We start from the raw sequence: 24,534 nt of genomic DNA on the forward strand, positions 1-24,534 counted from the left end.
AAAAACAGAGGATATACCATGAACAATAAATAGCATTTCAAATATCTATAATTTGGGTTCCATACCAAAAGCCTATTAAATCACACAGATCACTGTTTCTCTTAATTTCTTTAGGAACAATCTCCCAGATTTTCTAAGGATATATACCTTGTCTGTCTCTTCATGAAACTAATACATATACAGCATATTGAAATAAAACAGCATATAAAAACCTTCTTGATATTCAAATTTCAGTAGTAGGGAAGGCAGAAAAAAACAAGACTCACTGGAAGATGGAGATTTAATGATGTAACTCTTGTGAAAAAATATTTATTCCACGCTTCAAGGTTTAAATGTTGAACAAATAGCTACTATAACTTTATTATAAGACATCAGCATGCTTCATACAGTTTTATGTTCCCTGGCTAGAAACAAATGTTGGTAGGTTTTCCATCAGCACTAAGAAAATACACTGTAGTCTTTTAGCATTTTATGTAATTTCAGTAATGGACAAGAACAGTTATTTTAAAAGGGCCGACTTTCATGCTTTTTTCCTTTGTCTCATTTTTGTTCTTTATCCTCTGTGTCCTCCCCTGTCTTTCCCTTTACAGTTATAAAGCTGCAGCAGCTGACAAAGGAAATTGCCTTGGACCATAATTCTTTTGCAGTGAGACACTCTCCAGAGATCAGTAACACAGTAGAACTGAGCATGAACAAGATCTTAATCCTACTCAGTTCCCTACTGCTGCTATAACTCTGGACAAAGTGTCACTTGGCAAGAATGAAATCTTTCTCAATTAGCTATGAGACAAACAGACAAATTAAGGTGTATCCCAGGTGCCTGAAGACTCAATTACTTTTATCCTTAGAAACAAGGACCTGGAGGGCTTAAGCTCTTGATTTAGTTTGACTTGTAGGAGTATCATGTATTTTAGTTAGACAACAAACAACATTAGCTTTAAAAGTGCCCATTGAAATTTAGCATAATTCTGTAACATATATCACACATTAAAAGTTGCCTTAAAAATCTTAAAGGAAGAATAATCCAAACAGTCAGAGCATCAAGAAAAAAGGAGGCGGTGTTGAAAACAGCTGTAGATTTTTGAAGGTGTGATGGAAAAAACAACAAAGGAATTTGATGGAAGTAGAACTTGAAAAGTGATCTCTGACATCCTTTCCTTAATAAAGATGGTTTCTTTGTTTACTCCACCATTTATGGGTGATCTGGGATGTAGCTGTCTAATCAATATAAAACACTGACAGGCTTGGGTTTTTTCCAAGCATCCTACTGAAGGCCAAACTTATTTGCTATTATATAATAAAACCTGTGTAATTCATGCTAATGGAATGGCATTGTTTATGATTTCCATAGATCATGTATGTAGACAAGACACACTTCATAAAATCATAGGATATCCTGAGTTGGATGGGACGCATAAGAAACATCGAAGTCCAATTTCTGGTCCTGCACAGTACAGCCCCAAGAATCTCACTCTGTGCCTGAGAGCACTGCACAACTTGAGCTCTGTCAGGCTTGGTGCTGTGACCCCGTCCCTGGGGAGCCTGTTCCAGTGCCCAAGCACCCTCTGGGTAAAAATCTTTTTCCTGATATCCAACCTAAACCTCCTCTGACACAACTTCAGGCCATTCCCTCAGGTCCTATCACTGGTCACCACAGAGAAGAGATCAGTGTCTGCCACTCCTCTTTTCCTCACAAGGAAGTTGAAGACTATGATGAGGTCTTCCCTTAGTTTCCTCTTCTCCAAGTGGCCTCAGCTGTTCCTCATGTGGCTTCACGGCAGGTGAAATGATGCCATTGTTGTATGTGGTGCAAACACTGTTGCTCAAGTTCATTAAGTGTAAATAGTCTTTCTGCAAGAAGAGAGTTGGTCCACAGTGGATAATTTGACACAGAAGAGACAAAACTGTTAAATAATAAATTAAAGGTAGTTCACTGAATCCACAGGACACAAATTAAATGTGTTCTGGTTGGAGATTCTTATGTTGACAAAATACACATTTTCTTTCCTAGCTGCAATTCTTAATGTCCTCTGTATCCTAAATTATATATCTATCCCAGAGCCATGGACTAGTCAGAGATTCACAATTAAATGAATATTGCTAAGAGCATGGTAAGTAAAAATACAGTCACCTATTTATTCTGTTTTTATTTGATAATCTGATCTATATTTAGGATTAGAACAAACTCCTTGGCCCAAAATGAAACAAAAGCTCTAATGAATATTCCTAGTCATGGCCCAAACAAAGATAGTTACAGTGATGTATTTCCACATTTCTGGTGTCATTACCTAGATGGAAAGTGATTTTGTTTGATGTCATCTCACCAAAATTGTATGTGGATTAGTCCAAGATTCTGGGAATTAGTAGCAACCTGACATATAATATGAATGTGAAAGTGTTTTCTAGGGTGCCTTTAAGAATATGTGTTCTAGATCTAGCACTATTGCTAAGAATAGAAACAATAATAATTTTCTTTGTTTGTATGGCTGTATTACAGGTATAGACAAGTCAATAGCTTTTCTTCCATGTGTCATTTGCATGTTGCATTCAAGTACCAACTATAAAATAAAAAGATGCATGCAGAGAGCATCCTTTTTAATTATAGTAGAATAAGTAGAATAACACTAGCAGAAGATAATAGGCAGTAATTTGTTTGCAAAGACTAGCACAAATGAGTCCTAGATGATTACTTATAAATAAAATATTTCTCATTAAAAAGTATTGGTGAAGAATCTTGGTCCCTGATACGTCACAGGAAAAAAATCCTGCTAATTCAGTGAATACAGGATTTTGCTTTTTGATGATTTGTTATTACAATAATTAAATAACATCTCAAGAGGAGTCTTAAATCTAATTTGTCAGCTTGTCTGCACAGTTTATTTGTTTGCATTGCATTCTGGTATTCTTTGAAGTTAATTTTATTAAATGGTGTAAAATGCAAAAGGCAGACTAAGCAATATATGAATAATAATTGGAAAAAGGATTTATATCTTATAGGTTGTTTTCAATTTTATGCATGATACATACTGTATTTGTTCAAAGAGATTGTCTTCTTACAGTGCATTTTTCAAGACATGGATTAATTATGTCAGATTTTCTGTGGCCACACTTGGACTGTGCAAATTGTGACACTGGTAGTATTTTCAGTGAATGCCTTGGTCCCCACTTGCTGAATTGGACTGCTTGCTGTTGTTCTTAAGTTCTATCTCTACTCACTAAATGAGAGTTGACTTTTCTCTCATTCATTGAAAAGCAATAAATAGTGCATACTGAGTTCTCCTCTTCATCTTCTGTCAAGGCATCCTAATGTTGTGTGCCATGGCTTAAAAGGTGTGCCAGGATCCTCAAGAGTATTGATGCCACTGTCTACAACACAATCTTTTTTAATATGGTTGCAATTTGTGCTTTAAAAGGAATTGGCACCTGGCCCACCTGTCAAATCTATTTTAGGGCAAACAAAAATTTATTGCTTCCTATAAATGCTGTATATAGACCTGTAAAGTATTCTCAGTGATGCAGGTTATGCACAGTTAATGAGGAAACTACTTGAAGATAACAGGCTGGTTTTGTCAGCTAAAAGTAGCCCTATGAATGCTGAGCTCAGTAACACTGCAAACCAGTAAGTACTTCTGCTTATAGTTCATAATTCCTGAAAACTAATTAGGAAAAATTTTATGTGACACACATTTAGGTGTTTGACAATTTTCAAAAAAGCCAGCATGTTTTACAAGTGTACTTACTGGTATAAAGGTCAATATGTATACATAAATGTATTTATACAAAATTATAACAGCCTATGTTAACTTTCTGAAGCAATCATTCAACAAATGGTTTCAAGGAACTCTGATATTCAAAGACATTAAAAAATAATGACTGTGACAGTGATGTAGATCAGTATTGCCAAGGATACCTACACCTAATGCAGGAGAATTAGCCTTTAACAATAGAATTTGGAAAAGTAACCGCAGTGAACCCTGTAACACTGAAGTCAACCTATAGGATCATGAAAGATAACACATGAAACTCTCTCTCTCCTGTGTTAATGTCACTGCTGTAGTTTCACATCTGTGTGAAACTGGTGCTCAGGTGATTTGGTCTGGTCTCCTTTCTTACTGTGGCACTATAAAGTAGCATTTGAAAAAGGATAGGTCTGGTCCCTGTGCATTGCTTATGCATTTTGCAGCAATGAAAATGAAAAGAACCACACTCAGAACATATGCAACCAGAGAAATTAATCCAGTGATCCCCAAGATACTTTATTTTGAGCAATGTGACTGCAGTCACAGCATCCTGTATCCCTTATAGATGTTCTATGCATACAAAATGTGCAGTTCTGGCTACACAGGGCAGCACTTCAGCCTCTCTGATAGGAGAAAGGATTTAAATGGGTCTTACTGGGCATATAATTAACTAATTTACTCAACTTTTGCTATCTAGAATTTAAACTTTTGCTATCTAGAATTTGAACTTCTAGTTTAAGTGGTTTAAGCTATCTGTTACACTTTTAATGTGGTATAGTATATTGAAGTAAACACACATCCAAACTCTGTCCTAATGAACCTGTTCTTGCCATTTTAAACCAGGATGTAGGATTTTTTTATTCAGAGATTCTCTAGAAAAAGAAATAACCAGGGTGACTTGCTTGAAATACTTTGTATTCATGACTTGGTGACTTAAAGCTCACAACATTTCCCTATTCTTATTTTTGCAAGTGACTGATCCCTCATGTGGACAATTTTGAGGGAAAGTGCAATTTGTTGAAGATCACTCAAAAGGAGCAGATAATTCTTTCATGTGGGAATCATTTAATGCATTGTAAATAGCATTTCTACTCCTTACTCTTTAGATGAAGAGTATTTAATTGTCTCTGCAGAGACTCAGTTCTAGGAGCTTGTTTTAGTATCTTGATGTTGAAGTGCAGTTTTGTTGGGATTAGTTCTCTCCACACTATAAACCTGATTTTGAAATGTTCTTAAGTAAGAGCCCTGGCTGAGTAGTAGTCTCCAAAACCAGTGTTATGCATAAATTGAAGTGTGTTCCTGAGTTGTGCCTGGGGTTTGGTGGGACTGTCATTCTCTTTCCTCTGAATGGGAATGAAGTACATGGCGAAGCATGGAAATGTCAAAGTACCTTAGTTCTATACATCCTTCATCTTCATTCAAACTTAATCTGACTGGGAATAAGGCCAGGTACCCTGGGATTTTGCCTGCATATCTAAGGGTCCTTGTAAAAGCTGCATCTCTCTCCTGGCCTCTCCATATATCATCAGAGAAGAGAAAGATGATAGCTCGTTGCTTTGGTTGTTTTCTCCTGAGATAAAGAGACAATCAGTGCCCTTTACATTTCTCATCCAGGAAATAACATACTTAAGTAGATTTGCTGTCCCTGCAGAAAGGCAATGGTCTTGATCTTCTGAAAAGATTTCATAGATCTGTAAAATAAAAAGGAGTTTACAAAGCAGGTAGGAATATAGCCAGCTGAATGATGTTATTTACTGGACTGTTTTGCTGAGATGTTTTTTTTTTACCTCACTATTTGTACAATATAAGTAAGCATCTTTGATCAAACAACGTCAAAGGAATTTCACACACATAGAAATGAGGGAAGCTGTTCCATTTTCTGTAGCACAGATTGGTGGGCTCAGGAGAACAACATTTGAAACAAATAGGATATATTTTCACATAAACTGCCGAATTCCTGTAGTTTATGTGAAACAGAATGTCCTTAACTCTGTTTATGGCAGATGGGAGCTCACCTGTCACATACATGCAGAGAATGAAAGTGGTGCTGAGACTGGGGCTCTTTCTTTTAATCTGGAAGGGGCAACTGTATAGAGACAATTGTGGAGAAAAATTCTAGCACTTGCTTTGTGTATGGTGCACAGTTAAGATGCTGTCCTTGTGGTTTCTTTTCTCATTAGGTTGCTAAGACAAACAGAACAAACTTTATTCAGCTTGGTGCAGGGTAGAGATTTTTGCCCGTCATAAAGAGACCAATACATCCCGAAGCAAAGGGGATTTAGATTTAGGACAGTTAAAAATTTGACTTCCCCCATATTCAGTTTAATTCCCAGTAGATAGTAAACCATTCATAGATAAAGACTAAGGGCACAGATGAAAGTGTCCTCCTACACCACTGAGAGGGAGTAATTTACAAACCCTTGCACAAAAGGGTTGCCTTAAGTTTCTGTGCTGTCAGATGCCTGTGAAATTATTTTTCATCAAAGTAGTAGAACAATGTAAGTGATGATACCTCCTAATTATGTGAAATGCTACTGGAATCACAGTGAAACATTTTAAGAATTGAAAATATCTGGATGGTGGGGGATGTCTTTAAATTAGGAGGAAAAGACAACATTTTTTCCATTTTTAAGCAAAGTAGTTTAAATTTTTTTTTGTCTCCATAAATCCACACTAAATATAATTATAAAGAGATGTTTTTCTAGACATCTGTACGTTTTATTAATTGTATATTTACTTTGTAAAGCATTATGTTTTTTTCAACAAGGCACATTACAATTCATAATACAATTACTTGAAAGGCCACTGCTACGGTTAGAATTAATGATTTGCTCGAATTCCTCACTAGAGCTCTCATAAATAAACTCGAAATATGTTCTCTTTAAAAATTTTCTTTTGTTATTTTATCTTTTAAAAATAGAGATTTGTTTTTACTATGATATGCCCTTTATGTTATGACTAGATTTTTTTAGTATGGAAGGAGGGGTCTTGTATGTCAGATCAACACTTCCGATAGAGTAGCAAATCCACAGATCATCGGTGGAAAAAAAATCCTTCTCTGTTTTCATTAAATACTAAATCTAGATGAAGGGATTTCAGGGTAAATTTCACAAATGTAGTCTGACAGGTGTTATTCAAGCACTGCCAAAGTATAATATCTCTATATGATTAAAGGAACATCTGACCACAGACAATACATTTATTTAATTATGTACCATAGAGGTGTTAAAACTTTCCTTGGAAGGAGATCAGCTATTTCTAATACAATTTTCAATGATAGCTGCATTGACTTGTGTATGATTTTTTATATTTTGGTTTGGTTTTTTTTTTTTCTCCTTTAGGCTGTGCTTTGGAGGTACAAGTTTTCCCAGCTCAAAGGTTCTTCAGATGATGGGAAGAGCAAAATCAAATTTTTGTTCCAAAACCAAGATACTAAACAAATCGAAGCAAAGGTAAAAACAATACTTTGTTTGTTTAAAGGCAATATACCATTTTCAAAGCAGCTAGGGGAGCAGGAAGTATAGTAAACAAAGTTACTTGGAAATATTAGATTAATGCACAAAAAATGCAAAGAAAACTGATGAAATTGAAGAAAACTGAACAAATTGCTTTCATCTAGTTAGAAGATTTTTGAAATGTGTAATTAGATTTTAAAATAATGAAATACAGGACATATGGTATATATGGGTTTAGGCATGTTTTCCAACTCTCTTCTTTGTCATTGTGATAAAGCTATCTGAGAGCTTGAATACCCTGTTTATTGCCCTATAATTTTATCATGAAGAAATGGTGGAAAAATATATCCTTAAGTTAGCCTGGGAGAAAAACTCAGCAAAGGTTAAAAATCTGTTTTTATTTCTCAGAGGAAAAAAAGAAAGTGTGGATTAAATACATATTTCCCAAGACTGAAGTGTCTGTATCTAGTGCAAAATCAGAAAAGTTGTATTTCCAGTCATGCTTTTGATTCAAGAGTTAATTCATGAAAATAGTAGCTGTGAGAGATTTAAGCTTACTACAAGTTATGTCTTTTGAGAATACGGCCATTTACTGTCTCAGTGTTTGTGAGCAGTGATCTTCCCAAGGTCTGCAATGGTTGTAACTGCCTTAGAGTCTGGGTCAAAGCTCTTTTTTGACTAGAATCCAAATTTTAGTGTAAACCTAAAGACTGTCTTTTTGTTGATGTCTAAGCTTTGCTTTTAAAGCATTTACTATACTGTTTTTCCTGACCATGTTGGGGACAAAATTGCTGAATGAACGTGATAACAAAACAGTTCCATGAGCAAAAAGGAAATGGTTAAATAAATTGTCTGTAAGTGCTAAATATGTAGAGTATTATAAAATATGTAAAGAAAAAAATGCATTGTTTTGGGGATAGGTATCTGTTTAAATGCCAGTAGCTACATTATGCATCTTTCTCCATGTCTCTTTATGCTTCATGTTAATTATTTTCAACCCAGCAGCTATTTACTTGATTTTGAGTGTTTTACTCAAATAAAGTACAGTAAAATAAAGGTATGTAAGAGTTCCCATTAAATCACCAATGGTAAAATGTGGGGACCATGGTTTTGATACCTTCATGTTCTGCTGCATCTCAAAGATAAATATTTTCTTATTTCTGATTTCCTTCAGAAATATTTTTAGTGGTGCAGAACTTTTTTTCAGCTCTAATAAGACAATAGAGTTTAACCTAATGTCATGAGGATGATTTTCTCTTAAGAAAGTAATTGTAAAATTTTATCCTGCTCTTATGTACAGATGAAGGATGAAAGTCATCATTATTTTTCTAATATCTGTCTGCTGTTGCTGTCATATTAACACATTATTTTAGCAGTAACAAAAATTCATAGGAGTCCAAGAATGACACACTGTTCGGGTGTTTGGGGATTTTGGGGGTTTTACTTTGCTTTTTTTTTTAACTGGTAAAACTAGAATATATTTTTAATACTGAATTACATTAAAAACCCCAAATAATCAAATGCAGATTAAAAAAAATAAAGTTTTTTAATGTTTTAAAATTAAAAATCTGTCAATAAATCACTTAAAGATACATAAGTGTGTTGGACATACAAAAGCCTTAGAGGTATCCTGTGCCTTTATTGTACCTATTGTTATTTCCACTCAAATTGAGTTCTAGAAAATTCTACCAAACTTTTATTAAGGTAGTGATGCTACAATACACCTTTTGAAGCCAAAGTATTATACAAACCTGCTAGCATGCTTATTAATATGCCGTCTTGTTCCCTGGTTGCTGCTCTTTACTATAAATTTAAACTTTCACATTACTCAAATTTGAAATAAGAATTTATTTATTTAAATGATTTTCTTGGTGAGCAAAGCATATCAACTATATGCAATGATGTCAGGTTATATTCTCTTTGGAAAGTGCTGTGGCTTTTATAATAAGCAATTCTATCTGTTCCAATTTGTTTACATATTAAGTATGTTGCTTAATCTAAGAAATGTAGATAAATGTGTCTGTAAAATGAATGTGAGGGTTCTGGGGTCATATATTTTCAACAGTGATTACCTTACAATTTTGTGGATAACCCCCTTCTGTATCCTTTAAATCTTTCATAGATTTAAAGAACTATTCATCCTAAGGAGAAGTGGAACAGTCTAGCCTCTATTTTCTTGCTTTACATTCCTGAGTCAGAAGTAAAGCTATTTGTGGAACTGTTGAGTCATTAAGAAATGTTAATCAGATTTTCAGAAATATTTGTAATGCCAGATTTCATGAATACTGTATGCAGACTTCATTTGAAATCAGAGGATGGAAATTTTGTAAAACATCTGTTAAAGGTTGTGATGAATATTCATGCCACAGCTATCATCACCTGTTAAATGCAGCCCTGTTTTGCAGCTGGCCTGGAGACCCACTGCTGCAGCATTTTCTTTATGATTCTATTCTTTTTTTCCCCAAGTTATAATACATGGGGAATAATCAGAATGTGGTGAAAGGAGAACTCAGCAGAGAATAAAACCAAAAAATTGAGGAGCCATTGCACCAATGTATTAGGGCTCTTTACTTACTTATTCCCAAGCAGCAATGTGGAAGCAGGGCACAGCAGGTAACTTTCCAGACACCATAAATACTGTGTTCAGTTTTGGGCCACTCACTGAAAGAAAGACATTAAGGTGGTGAAGTGAGTCCAGAAAAGGCCCAACAGAGCTGGTGGAGGGTCTGGAACACAAGTCTGATGAGGAGCAACTGATGCAGCTGGGGTTGTCTAGCCTGGAGAAAAGGAGGCTCAGGAAGAATCTCATTGCTCTCTACAACTGCTTAAAAGGAGATTGTAGCCAGGTGGGATCAGCCTGTTCTCATAGGTAGCAAGCAATTGGACAAGATGAAATGGCCTCAAGTTGCACCAGGGGAGGTATAGGTTGGATACTAGGAAAAATACATTCATCAGAAGGGTTGTCAATAATTGGGACAGGCTGCTCAGGGAAGTGGCAGAATCACCACCCCCAAAGGGATGATCTAGATATGTAGAGGTAGCACTTGGGGACATGGTTTAGTAGTGGACTTGGCAGTGCTGGATTAACCATTGGACTCAATAAACATCCTATTCAACCTAAATGATTCTATGATTCTATATAATAGCTTCACAGAAAAATAGGAGTTATCAAAACCAAATTCGTCCCATCTTCCTTCATTTATAATGCAGAACATTTTGTGTATTTCATGCTTTCCCAGATGTGTGTGATTATGGCAAGTTGAACCTCTGTAATACCCTTTAGCTTTAGAACACTTATTCATGATCTGCAGAATCAAGAGTGTCAAACTGCTCATCTATTGAATTTTGATCCAAACTTAGACAAATTTGTTATTATTCTAGAAATGCGTTCCAACTTGTAGATATACATTTCTTGGGAAAAAAATAATTATGCATCTGCATTTTAAATTTTATCATACTATCCTCATAATTGTCCAGCACCTTCTCTGTATTCTGGTGGAATATACTGAGATACCAATGTTAATGTTAGAAAAATCTAGGAAAAATGCATTTTGGAGTAAAGTCAAGCACCACGTAATGGTGGCTATCTGTTAGCTTTTTTTAGTTGATGTTTTTGTTGTTGGAAAAACGCCACCAGAGTTTATATTCCTAAGTGACAGAAAGTCCTTCACTGACACTAATAGCTAAGATTTTTATGATACTGTCAACATTTTTTATAGTGTGTTTCATGCCTGACTTAAAAAATTCAAAGCCATGCCTTGAGACATACAGCATGTGCTATGGATTTAGTTAGTTTGACTTATTTCCCGGTATTGTTCTTTTCAGCTTTAAAATAATTATAGGTATTTAAACATTTCAAATACTGCCTTTTTTTTTCCTGTAGAGACATTGTACTCATGCTTTTTTTGGCTTCTAAGTGAAATTATGTTATTGTAAAGATATATAATGTAGAATAAAAGAAGTGTTTCCTCATGGATTTAAGCAGTTGCAGTCTAAAAATCTGAACAATAATTACCATAGATCACACCAGTGGGTCTATGGCAGGGGGCCTGAAAGCAAACACCTAACTTAAAAGGTATCTAAGGCAAGGTCTAAGTGGTTTCTGACAAGAAAACCACTTAAGGGTAGCATTAATCACTGATACCCCTTAGACATTCCAATCTGTAGGTTATTTCCCAGCTGTCACTCAGCAGGAGATATTGCACGATTTTGCTCAGTGAGACAAAATTTTTATGAGTGAGAGCTACAAAATAGAGCTGTCACCTTGACAGAATGTGGAGCCAATGTGTCCCTGTATTTGTTCTTACTGAGCTGTTTGGGTTAAAAAAAAAAAACCTAACTTGGGTTAAAAAAAAAAACCTAACTTGGGTTAAAAAAAACAACTAAGCACAGGAAAGCAAAGCTTTCTCTGCATCTGTAAGGCCCGAAAGGGATTCACTTAGATCTTCCTATCTAGTTACTTATCAGTTTACCTATTTGTTTAGCTATAGTTTAATGATCCATTGGAGTCTCAATAGTATCACAGCAGATTCTGGAGGTGATACACAATCTAAGGACTGTAATAAACTCAGAGTGGTGTGACCTTCAATATAACCTTAAATATTAGACTTTTCTGACAAAGCAGAAGAGTACCTTAAATCTTTGAATGTTCCTGTTTTGAGATAAACATATGCTAACAAACAAAGGAGTAAATGATGTGTATAAAAATCAGCATCTTATTACATTATTGAATTTTTACCAAGCTGGGAACTGAGGGTCTCTCTATGCTTGGTAAAACACATGTGACTCAAAAGCTGCACTTCAGTCTGTGCTTTCACATCCCCAACTTGCAGCACAACAGTTCTCTCAGAAAAACTCAGGCAAAGCCACATTGCTGTGCTGCATCAGGTGAGCTTTTGTTCACAGATTGGCTGAACTCCTAAGCTGAGCAGTACAAAACTGAAATGGGTACAAAAATAAGTTTATCAAGATGAAGGTCCAGTTAATTGTCTTCATCTATTTGAATATGGAAAACCAAAGAAGGCACAAATATGGTATCAGCTAAGGAAGAAATTTAACTTCAAGGATTTCATATTAATCTCATTATTAATTAATACTATCTTAGTATTAATTAATGCCAATTTATAGTACTTGAAATTATCTTGTAAAGAAATCTAATCTAAATATCCTGAATGACTACTGATCACATTACTGTGAACAAAATACCCACTTTCTACTGTTGCAAGGTGACTTGATGGGTGCTTACATCATTTTCCAGGCTGACATTTCTGCTCATTTCAAGTCTGTTCTCCAAAATGCGATTTTAAATTAATCCTTGTTCTTAGCCTTGAGGGTTTTTCAGTGAGCACCATAGTGCACTTCACATTTAGAGTATCATCTTTAAATGGGTTATAAGTATACAGCCTTAAGATTTTTATAGAGTGATTGCTCAGTTGCAGTTACTGAATTTTAGAATTCACATTTCTGACTTGTGTTGATTTCTGTGGTTCAGTTTTTAGTTTCCCCATGTCTTGCACATGGATTATTTGTCTAATATCTTTTTTAGATCAGATTCTATGCAAATATAGAGAGACCATGTAACTCCACTTTTGATGAACAAATATCTTCTCATATCAGCTGTTTATATATGGATGAAAGAGAAGACTTTTTAAATATACCAAGGGTACTTCAAAACAAAATTGCTGGATTTTGTAAATGTATCATTTATGTAGTTGCATCATACTACATATAATGTATAATACAATGCAATAAGAGATTGCTGAGGTTAGTTTTTTTCTTTTGGGAAAACTCACTTTTTTTCTCTTTCTTTCTCTTTCTTTTCAATCACAAAGACTTTTTTTGTGAAATGCTACTAGATTTCCAATATACCAATATACTTCTGACATTTTGAATGACCACATCTTTCTCTTGTGCCTTTTTGCCCACTTATGTTGTCCTCAGCAGGAACTGCAGATGTTCAGATTAACAATCTGGTGTAATGACAGCAATGTAGGGTGAGAGCAGTTTAATCAAAAGATAGCTTAGAAAGACAATTTGAAGATCAGTGGGTACACTGATATTCCTTGGAGAGTTGGGTCTTAGCTGAGCTGTACAGGCAACAGTCTGGAAATTGTAATAATAGTAACGTGTTTACTTGTGCATGGACAAGTAGAAGTGGCTTAAATTAGGATTTCTTTACTTTTTGGAGGATTCAGAGCATGTGACTTTCCCTACTGGTATCAGCTTCAGGGGCTTAACTGTATATTTTTTCAGGTTTCTTAGGGTTTGTCTGTTTGTTCACTTGGAACTTCACCTGTACCATGTGTGCAGTACACACTACCCTGCCTAGAGGAAAGTGCATTCAGACAAAAGTATGGCTGAGGACAAAGTGTGTGCAGAAACAACCAGGGTGGCTGGGGGTGCTTAAGAGCCTGTGGGATCCCCTCTGTCTGCTCCAGTAGTGCCATCCTGAAGACACCTAAAAGGGCAAGTTCCCAGCAGAAATGAAGGCATGTTTTTCCTGTCAGCAGCCCTACATGGAGTTGTATCTGCTTGTTAAGGTTTCTTGTGATTAGGCTGATCTGCCTGAAAGTGTTGTTCCTGATAAAGTCCTGTCCCCATCAATCAGGCTTCTGGGAAGTGAGTTGCAGGCATTAATCAGACCCATGTACTTGCCACATACCAGTCAGCCTACTGTGCTTCAAGGTGCTTTAATTTCTAGTTAAAAATGCATGTCTTCATTGCAAATGATGACTGACCATTTGCTGACTTCTCAGTGCTCTTCTTTGCAGTCAAGGTAATTTCCATGTTGTGTCATTACTGTTGATAACAATTATCAAGTGGGAACATCCAGAGGATGTTCTGTTGCCTCACCCATTTCCCTTGATGGTCAATTGAGCAGTGGATACACCTGATGTGTTACTATTGCAGAAAGCTGAGATAACTCTTGGAAATAATTATACACATGCACTGTGAAAATTCAGTGTCCAGTAATTATGGTAGTTAGAACGTTACCTAATTGACTTGAACAATTCTCCAACTGTAGCATTTGTTTTAATATGGTCATCTTGTTGAGACATGGGGGAACTGCAGTCTTTCTACAGATAATACATGCAATTGATATTAAAAATATTTCACGGTTCCACTAAATATTTATTCCCTTATCTTAAGCTTCAGGTGTGTCTTTATAGTACTAAAAAGGTAAAAAAATAAATTAATAAAATGAAGTTAACTGAAAAGTAACTTAATTCCAGTGACTCATAGTTGTTATTCTGAAATAGCTTCCATAATTCCTTGCTTCCTCATCTTTGAATGACCATTGTTTCTTATTTATGATAAATTTTCTTATTTTAAAATTTGAGGGAGGAAAAATCCACATTGACGTAGTGATAAAATTTCCATCCTCTGGGTTTAAAACTGAGAATATCTCTAAATGGATTAGTTTTTTATGTAGACACAGCTGGCAGATTTGTGAAACTTGGCATAAATTTTTTCTCCTTTATTGAAAATTGGTCGTCAGGGGAGTTTAAAGAACCTCATGGGATGTCATCAGTTTGTTTCTGGCCATGTCTGAAGGACATCTGCTGAGGCTGAAGGAGACCTGAACAAAGCTTCACCCATTCAGTACATCACTGGACATTCTGCACATCCAGCTGTCTGCTTTCACACTGTTGTCCCTCACCCATGAGGGCTTTGTGAATGTCTCCTTGTATTCCATGAAGCAATGTCTTCCAGGAAATTTCAAGGGGAAGAAAATTGCAGGTTGATGTCCTTTGAGAGATTTAGCAATTTTTGATGAATTTACATTTTCAATATTCTTCTAAACAAAAGTGCAAAACCATGGCACTATATAGCCTGGGAATACCAATGCTAGACAGAAAGACAAGTAGAATATACCACAGATAGCAATTATTGGCTTCATGTTGCAATGAAAAAATCTGTATGGGCAGTGAATCAAAGCAGAAATCTAAAATCTGTACTGCTTCCCCTAGACTTATATTGAAGTATTGAAGTATTGAATTACTGAGTTATTAAAGTACCTCAGTAATTGCTTTCAAATACAACAGATATTTATTGATTAAATACCAGCTTCAAAAACACATACTGAAAATAACCTAAAAAAATTGATCAGATAAGGTCAATTAGACTTAAAGGAGCAAATTTATATATGTTAAAAATATATATGTAGTTTTTATTTATTTTCTCTCTGGTGCAGTCTAAAAAAGTCCCAGCTAGTCTAATCACATGCTGAGCAGGCTATAAAGAAATGTAAATTAAAGCAGAAAAATAAGGAATTTTTATAATATTCCTAATAAATTTAAAACATGGAATATATTCATTTTTTGGCCCAATAACAAATCCAAATTATCACCGTGTGATAGTAGTATATTTTGAAAATATATCCTCTCTTTTTTAATATATATATTGAAGAATCAGGTAAGAAAATAGCTGTTTAATAGTGTGATTTAATAGCTGAATAATAGTGTGAGGAGACATGATGAACAAATGTAATATGTGTGGAACTCAACATTATTAATTTTTGTGGGCACATTGGTTAAATAGTAGTAGTCCAGAGGTGTGCAGACTGTTAAAGCACAACCATAAAGTTTCTATCTAAATTAACCTGCAAATGTGCCAGATGTGCATTAACCTGAGCAAAATAAAAATTATATAGTGTCGCTTTCTTTCCCCTTTAGCTAGTAGGCTCTCACATTTCTATGAGGCACTTAACCCAGAAATTTGTCCATCTTAGCCTCCAAGCAATTATTTACAGAATGGTCCATTTTCAATGTCTAAGTCTCTGTAATGGAGAATTGCAAGGCACATCAGCAGAATTATGTCAAGATATTAAAATTATTGCTGTTGTAACAGTGGTTCATTCCTGGTTATATGCTTATGGGGTATTTTTCCATTTCATGTTTAATCTTTTTTTTTTTTTTTTTCCACTTCCAGGAGCTGGAGTTTTCTAACCTGTTTGCAGTCCTTCACTGTATCCACTCATTCTTTGCAGCCAAAGTGGCTTGTTTGGACCCTTTGTATGTAGGCAGCCAAGCCACAGCTTCTGCTGCTCCCACAACTTCTGGTACTGGCAAATTAAAGTATTCTACTTGACATCCCCCATGACAGCACTGCCACTTAACAACGAGACATAAAAATGTATAAATATTCATAAGATTTAGACCTTTGGTGAACCATGTATGTGGAAACCAATCCTGGAGGCAAGACATCTTGCAGCATCAGCAGATAAATGGTCACGTGGGATCATAATTTCATCTCGGTTCTGCAAGACATCAGTAAATAATCCTAGTCAAAACCCCAGAATAGGATGGATATGCTTTTAGTATTATCTATTTGTACTTACATAGTGCTTTAAGCAACAGTGGAAGCAAAGGAATAAATGGCGAAATGAAGCACTTGAGTAGTTAATAAAATTTTGAAATTGCTGTAATAATACACAAATAGAATTGTCATTTTCCTCTTTTCAGATGTTTTTTAATGACAATATGCTAAACTCTGAGTATGAACATAATGCCCTATCACTATATTATAAATGAGACCAAGCATACAGTACATGGTGACAAAGGAGATAAGCATGAAAAGACATTTGTGTAAGTACCTCCTCAAATAAGAAAGCACTTTAAGCACTGTTGTAAATCCATACTTGTTTTCATACATGGAATCATGCTGCTTTTTCCATTTTGTTCTCTTCATCCAACAGGAACGACAGCAAACATATAGCCATACTGGTCTGATACATTCAAAACAAAACAAGTCACAAAAACAAAAAAACACTTTTTCATGGATAAGTCCCTCTTCTTCAAGTAAAAATAATGACATATCAATTTAATTTTAATTATAAATTAGGTGCAAGTACAAAAAATAGTGTGTCATCTATTTATTTCCTCCTTTTTTTTATTAAGAATGAAATACTGTAATTCTGACAGTCTTTGTTCACAAGAGTTTGAAATTGTTTCAGACAACTCACTTAATACATTGTTTCCATGGCTAACCTTGATTTCACATCGTAGGTAGAAATTATGTTTCATTTAAACTCTCAACAAATAGACATTTTTCATTATGCTTGAAAAATTATTTTAGCCTTTGAATTCTTAATAAGTTACTTTATATATATATTGATAGTAAGACAGGAATAAATTGAATAAGCTATATAGAATGCATTACAGAATTTCTTTGTTTTTTAAGACCTTTACATCACTCTGGATCAAGTACTACTTTCAGAGTATCTCTTAATGATTAAATATAAAGGACTTTAAGTTTAAAATTAGTAACTTTGTTTAATTGCAATTTTATAATATAATTTAATTTTGTGCTATGACACACATAAGTGAAGATGATGGAAAAAAGGCATACATTTTCAGGAGCAGTTTTTGGAGTTTCTATTTATTGCATTGAAATCAAAACTACCTTTTTTTTCCCCCTCCACTTAGACTTGTCAGTGGCAGTTATGAGATAGGGCCACCGTCTTCCTTCTTTAGCAGAAAGAGTAATTCTTTCCCATCCCTTTCTATGGATTAAGATGATCAATACTTCAAACCTGAAGCCGGAGGAGAGCTTATCCCAATGGGAACAATTCAAAATGCAAGGCAAGGAAAAAAGATGAATGAAATTAAGGAGCAAATCATGTCTCTGTTTTTTTGGTTTGCACTAGAAATATTTGGATTTACATGTGTGAAAGTAACACTGTTTTGCAGCATAGCTGATCTGATTTGATACTAGTTTCAAATAATCTGAAAATATTTGGGGGAGGGGAATTATTTTATCACTTTCAAATGTCTTCTGGTACACATGTACTTCCTATTAGTACACCTCCAAGGGCTACACATTTATTTTCTATCCTAAATTCAGTGGAATGATGTAACAATCCAGCTATTAAATGCCACTCTAAGTGGCATCAAAATTCAATGTTTTCATGGACACCATCATGAACTTTTTAATAAGAATTGTCCCTAAATAGGGGGATCACATCTGAAGGATAGATAAAGCTACCATGGCTGTCCATAGGATCTTGAGCTTGGGCACAAACCCCAGATATTTTGAATCTAAAGCTTATAACAGTTTAAGACGTTTAACAATGGTAACTCAGGCACTGCCCTGGTCTAGAAAGCAAATACTGGAAACACAAATTTTGGCAGAGCATTGACAGTGCTGAAAAGAGAAGCCTAATATCTTTTAATGACAGTTCTTAGTGCTCTCAAATAATCTCCTCCACTTCAGTGCATTACTGTGGCATTCAACTGTCCTGACAGTGTGGCCATGTGCTACCACCTCTGCTGGCAATAGCAGAATCTGAAACTGGTCAGCTGCTGGTTGAATATTTTCCCTTCAACTGTTCGTGTGATGTGCAGTTGCATCACTGAATCTGAGGGGTGTTTAGGAGTTGTGCTTGAATGAGCGTAACATTTACCCAAACCAGCACAAAATATGCCATTGCAAATTTCTGTAGATGAAGGAATTCCTTTATATGAGAGCCCCCCTGAAGATCTCTGTCAAGAATTCTCTTTGTAGAACACCTGGATTCATCACTGAGAGTTTTGCAACTGGGCATTAAATACAGAATATTTAAGAAATACATTAGCCTGTAAATTGTTTTGTTGTTGTTGTTGTTGTTCTTTTTCTAAGGAAGTAAACTGATGGGGCTTCATCAGTACTTTTATTTTCAAGAAGAAAAGTGTTATTGAGAGAATATAAGATGTCATAGCTTTGACTGCAGGTCAGTGTTGATTTGTAAATGCAGCAGGCATTTGTGCAGTGACCTGACAGAATATTCAGAGGTGACTCTGCATTCGACCTTGCCCTTGTAGAGCAACTTGGTCAGAAATTCAGTCTTGAACCAAAGAGGCAAAATTTTAAATTCTGTGTTATAACTAATCCTGAAATATCAAAATAAAATTTACAAACATATTAAATGGTTACATTTTGCATTTAAATGCCTACATTTAAAGAATAGTGAACTCCATATGCATATATCAAAAAACTCAGGCTTTGTGTTTCAGCCTGTCATTTCACACATAGAGTACAATGAATACAAGTGTTTTTTAAGTCAACACAGCCCATTGACAATGAAAAGACAGAATTATAATGAGCCATCAGCTTTTGCTGAAAAACCTGTATGCAAGTGATAGCAAATATTTTAACAAGAAAGAGTAAACAAACCAATCCATACCATAATACATAATTTGTTCTCTTTATGTCATGATATTTTCAAGTAAGTTTAATAAAGAAAATTCTTTATAGTACTGTGCCTATTGATGTTATATAGTATACCAAAAATATGTAATCTTAAGTATACTTAAATGTATTTGGCTTGATTTGGTTTGCTTTATGATGGGAATTTTAGATTATCTGGTCTTCACAGAACTAATCATATGCTAGGTTATAATGTTAGCATAATTTTATTATGGAAGTGTTACAAATTTGAATACATTTATTCTTGATTTCATTAGTAAATGAATACGCTTCATTTTCTACATCTTTTTAAAAATAACAGTTACAGATTTTCAAAAGAGCTTTGCATTCCAGTAGCACAAAGGCACCTTTGAAATAAAAATCAGCATATATTTAGCTATTGGCCATTTTATCATGTTAATTAAATGCATCAAGAACTTTGTGGAGAAGAGCTAGTTGTAAGAGGGCTATTTTTTTAAACCAGTCATTTAAAGTTTTATCTATTCGAACTTGAATTATTAAGAATACAAACCAAAAATATACAGTATCAATACGCTCTGAGAAAAGAATAATGGAAAATCTTGTTTTCTAAATTAGTTCTTGATTCCACAAAATGATATTTATTTATTTTAAATGCAGAGACTTATCAGAACACCTCAATGTGCATGATTAAACCTGTAGTTGTCAACACTGCAGCCTGTTACTTTAAATTTGATTTTGTTTATTCAATGCCTTAAGATGTTTCTTGTATCAGCCGAAATGTTAAAAAAGACCTGAGGTCTTGAGAATGTACTGTTGCCCTTAGAAATTCAGATCAGTTTTCATTCTTTCTTGGCAATTCCAAGAAAGCTTTTGGAAATTTTATTAACATTGTAAACACTAAGCCCTACATTTCACTTTCTATTTCTTTATAGTGGTGGTTTGGTCTCTGAAAAATTCTAGTGTCTGAAAAAAAGTTAAAGCTGATTTTAAAAAGTTCTGTCTCAGGCAGTTATGAGTCTGAGCTTAAAGCTCACACCTTTGACCAGTTCAGTATGATGGGAAACATGAAAGACTCACTTAAGGTCCCAAAATTTAAGTAGCTGTCTTAGATGCCTGAGGTTGCCCTTCAGGCACTTCAAAAGGGAAACACAGGGTGGGAATGTAGCTTAAGATCTCTGAAGGTGCACGAGTATGTGTCTCTCTTTCCCTCTGTTTCTCTAAGGAACTAGAGATTCTTCTATTTTAGTGTTTTCATTTTATCAGGAATGTGCTTTTTAAGCCAGGCTCCTGCCTACAGCCACTCATGTAATTTTTCTTATCACAGAGCAGTCATCAAGCACATGAGCTGTTTCTTTCAAGATGACACTAAGCAAGCATCCTAGTTCCAGGTCCTGGTGGGCTTTCAGACCATGTAGTCCAGCTGAAATGAGTCCAAACAAAAAAACCTCTGAGATGCTACTAGCAAGAGTGTCAGGTCCTGGTGCCAGCCTTTTCTGGGGCTGTGGCAGCTGCTGCTCACGCACCATGGAGTAAAAGCTAAAAAAGCTAAAAAGCTGAGCTTCACAGTGTAGCCCCCTGGAGCTCAGTGCCTGGAGGGGGATGCTGTGCTGCAGCAAGGGGCAGAATGAAGCTGAAAAAGGCTGATGCTGCCCAGGCAGGTTATTCTCCATCCCTTTTTCCTCACCACACCAGTACTGGCTGCAAGCAGGCTACCCCATCTGGTCAGCCCTCTGCCCCTGCTGCATCTTTATCCCCATCTGCCACAAACACACCCCTGAATATTGGCTCTGGGGTCCCCAAGCACACTTCCATGTTTCCTCACTCCTGTTGCTCAGACAGATGCCAAACTGTTTTTAGCTACATAATGGAGCCTCTAAACCTTTTACAGGGCCAGGGGACAGAGTTAAGGTTTATGGCAAGAGCATAATGGTAAGAACTTGAGTGTGTGATTAACTTTCAGGTTATAGCAAATAAAGTCTTATCTGTGCTTAAGTGCTTTCCTGACTTGGAGGGATGTTAGGTGGAATTATGTTATTTTCCTGGAATAAGTTCTAAAATGTCAACACATTTCTACTTGCTTGGCTCCATTTTCAGGAAGTTTAGCTGAGGCAGTGGTTCATATCCTCTTGAAACCATAAAGAAAAAAACATTGGAATGGTGGAATAAAAAAAAAAAAAACCCTCCTGTTCAGATTCTGTATATTATTACAGTGCATTGCATAATCTATTGAAATATATTGAACAATGTAAAAACAAATGCTTTCATTTACATTTCCTTGTCAGTTTTCGCCATGCTATACATGCCTTCCACTTTCAACAACTTTCTCCACAGGAATCCCAGCTATCTGGTACAGAAATCTTTTGCTATACAGTATATACTAATATATGATGCTGTGTGTTTGTATGTGTGAGGGTGTGTGTGGGTATGTATGGGGCTGTGTGTCTATATATTAGTATATACTAATGGAATATATTCAGTATATATTAATGAAAGTTACATATTAGGCACAACTGTAAAACAGAAGCATACATCCATGAAGCTTTATATTTAAAAACTTACAATACTATAAAGAAACATATGTATATTAGTTGAAGAAATGGCTATTTTTGCAGGGTATGCACAATCTGGATATATGATGATAAATTGATAAACATTAACAGATTTATTATTTCATACCTCCAGGAACTTAAAGATTTTTTTAATTATTCTTATCCCTTTAGCATATTTGCAATATATGTCATAAATTTTAATTTGTTATGGATTAAAATGACTGAAAAAATGTAATAGAAAGTCCTATATATTTTATAAATATTAAAAAAAAATAAAAGCTATTCAAATTATTTATTTCATTTTCAGTTAAGGTTTTGTGATTGTTTGTAATATGTATTTGTGACAAGCATAAGTCACCTAGTTGTTTAAGCTCATTAATGTACCACTAATAAAATGCTATCTTCTGTTTTGTTTTTGTTATGCTTCTTTTTGTAATTGAACATAGCAGAAAAAATAGAAAATAAATACTTTTTTAACTAATCTTTTGCATTCAGTCATACAGTGTATGAGTTTTATATCGTTGAAAGCCAAGCATGGGAAATCAAGGAAGTTTTTGAAGAACCTGTGGGGTGGTAAAGTTATTTCCCAAAAACTGTTTATTTAATAGAAATAATGACCATTCCTTACTTGTATGATCATTTCTACCAGGCCTGTCACCCACTTAACGCCTGACTAGGACTTTGGGAATATCCCACTCTCCCCTGGCTATGAAGCTCAACCTACAACTATCACCCAGCCACCAGATTATTTTACCACTGACATTAAAGTGCTTAGTTGGTTGGAATTAACCTAGGCCCAGTATTGCTCTGTCTGAAGTTATTTTGGTATATCTTTGAAACCAAAAAGTTTTCAAATGCTTCTGCAACTACTAGAGCAAAGACAACCTTGATGAGTTTAATTTTGCTGGGTTTTTTTCTGACTGGGGGAAGAGATGCTGGAAGATGGGGAGTCCCTGCTTTTATGTAGGCACATTTGTACCTTGCTGTCACTTTAGGGTGGGAGTCTGCAGTGCACATCTCACATGCACATTTTTGATGCCTTTTTTTGTGCTCCCAGTGTGAGAAGGCCAGGTAAGTTCCCTTACAACAGTGCTGCTTTCACCTGTCTCAGCCCTTCCAAAAGCATTTCCCAAGGCTTTCTCCAGCGGCTGGGGTTGCCTTCCTCAGCCCTCTACCCAAGGGAATCTTCTTTGGTGGCCCCGGCCCTTTCAGCATCCTGAAGAGAAGGAAAAAAATATGAATGAATTTTAAGTGTGATGAATACCTTGTATTAAAAAATTCTCAGTCCTCATTCCCTGAAGTGATTAGGCTGTTGTGGATCAGCAAACATCAATAGCTCTGCCAGATCCATTAGCTTCCTGTGTCTAAATTTTGGGTTTATACCTGGAGAAAAGGAGACTCAGAGGTGACCTTATCATGCTCTTCAACTTCCTGAAGGGTGACTGTGGTGAGCTGGGGGTCGGTCTCTTTCTCCGGGCAAGAACAGACAGAACAAGAGGACACAGTCTCAAGCTGTGCCAAGGGAGATACAGGCTAGAATTAAGGAGGAAGTTTTTCACAGAAAGAGTGGTCACATACTGGAATCATCTACCCAGGGAGGTGGTGGAGTCACCATCCCTTGATGGGTTTAAAAAAAGACTGGATGTGGCACTTGGTGCCATGCTCTAGCTGAGGTGTTAGAACATGGGTTGGACTCGATGATCTTGAAGGTCTCTTCCAACCTAGAAATTCTGTGATTCTGTGATTCATTTAAGTAAAAGGGCAGAAAAAATGAGGGGAGTGAGGTCTTTAAAAAAAGACCTGAAGAGAAACTTAGAATATTACAGTTTGGAATACCTTGATAGTACATATATTCCAAATGTATAGGAATTCTCTTATAGCCACTATTTTCATTTGCACATTAAGTATGAACTATATTTTGTATTAAGAGCATGGACTCACATAGGATTGAAAGGTTTGTTTATTCTGGAAATACCTGTCTTCTTCTGAATTATCTACTAAATTATCTTAAAAGATAATTTACATCTTCCCCACATGTTTTGTCCTCAAATGAAAACTCTTGTAATCAAAATTTCCTAAGATATAGTCCTTGAATAAGGTTCTCTAAATTCATGTTTCTTATGTTCCACAGCAAGTATGCTTTTACTCCAAGCCCTACAACAATTTATTCTTGCAACATTTGAAATTATAATCTATTTACCTGTGCATCTGACCAATAACAATTAAAAAAGTATAATATTTGTGTCTTTTTAATGATAAATTTTAGTTGTCTAGTGTTTCTTTTTCATTTTTAGGACAGAATTTATTACATTTACCTATCAAGTAGTAATATTTTTTTAAGTATTCTTCAAACACAATCCCCTTTATAAATTGAAAATTATATCCTTTTAATTTTCTAACCAGAAGCAAAATAATTTATTATCTGTAGTGCTATGGGTTTTATTGCTATATATTTGTTCAGAAAAGTGGAGGATTTCACTCCTCATTTGGCATTTGTTGGCCATTTGCTTTGTGTACTTTGCATGCACGCTCTTCTCACCACTTTGAGCAGAATTTTTTTCTCAGGCCTTTCTTCTTTGTCATGTACAGCACAGATTTCAACCAGACCTGGACTCCTTAACATTGTGAGAGCAAACTTTTACT

At 35.4% G+C, this 24,534-nt stretch overlaps 1 protein-coding gene across 3 annotated transcripts in view; it reads left to right on the forward strand.

Annotated features, from left to right (window-relative positions):
• Positions 1-22,372, forward strand: part of SNTG1 (syntrophin gamma 1) — a 319,739-nt gene extending 297,367 nt beyond the window's left edge. For all 3 annotated transcript variants that reach the window (XM_071419263.1, XM_071419276.1, XM_071419267.1), the window contains 2 exons: positions 7,082-7,192; positions 16,127-22,372. In XM_071419263.1, the coding sequence (XP_071275364.1) occupies positions 7,082-7,192; positions 16,127-16,285 (270 nt within the window). In that variant the 3' untranslated portion in view covers positions 16,286-22,372. The remainder of the gene's footprint in view (positions 1-7,081; positions 7,193-16,126) is intronic.
• The last annotated feature ends 2,162 nt before the right edge of the window (positions 22,373-24,534 follow it).

Source organism: Agelaius tricolor, unplaced genomic scaffold (assembly GCF_023055355.1).
Source record: "Agelaius tricolor isolate 1412-34295 unplaced genomic scaffold, bAgeTri1.0.p SCAF_2, whole genome shotgun sequence".
NCBI classification, from domain to species: Eukaryota; Metazoa; Chordata; class Aves; order Passeriformes; family Icteridae; genus Agelaius; species Agelaius tricolor.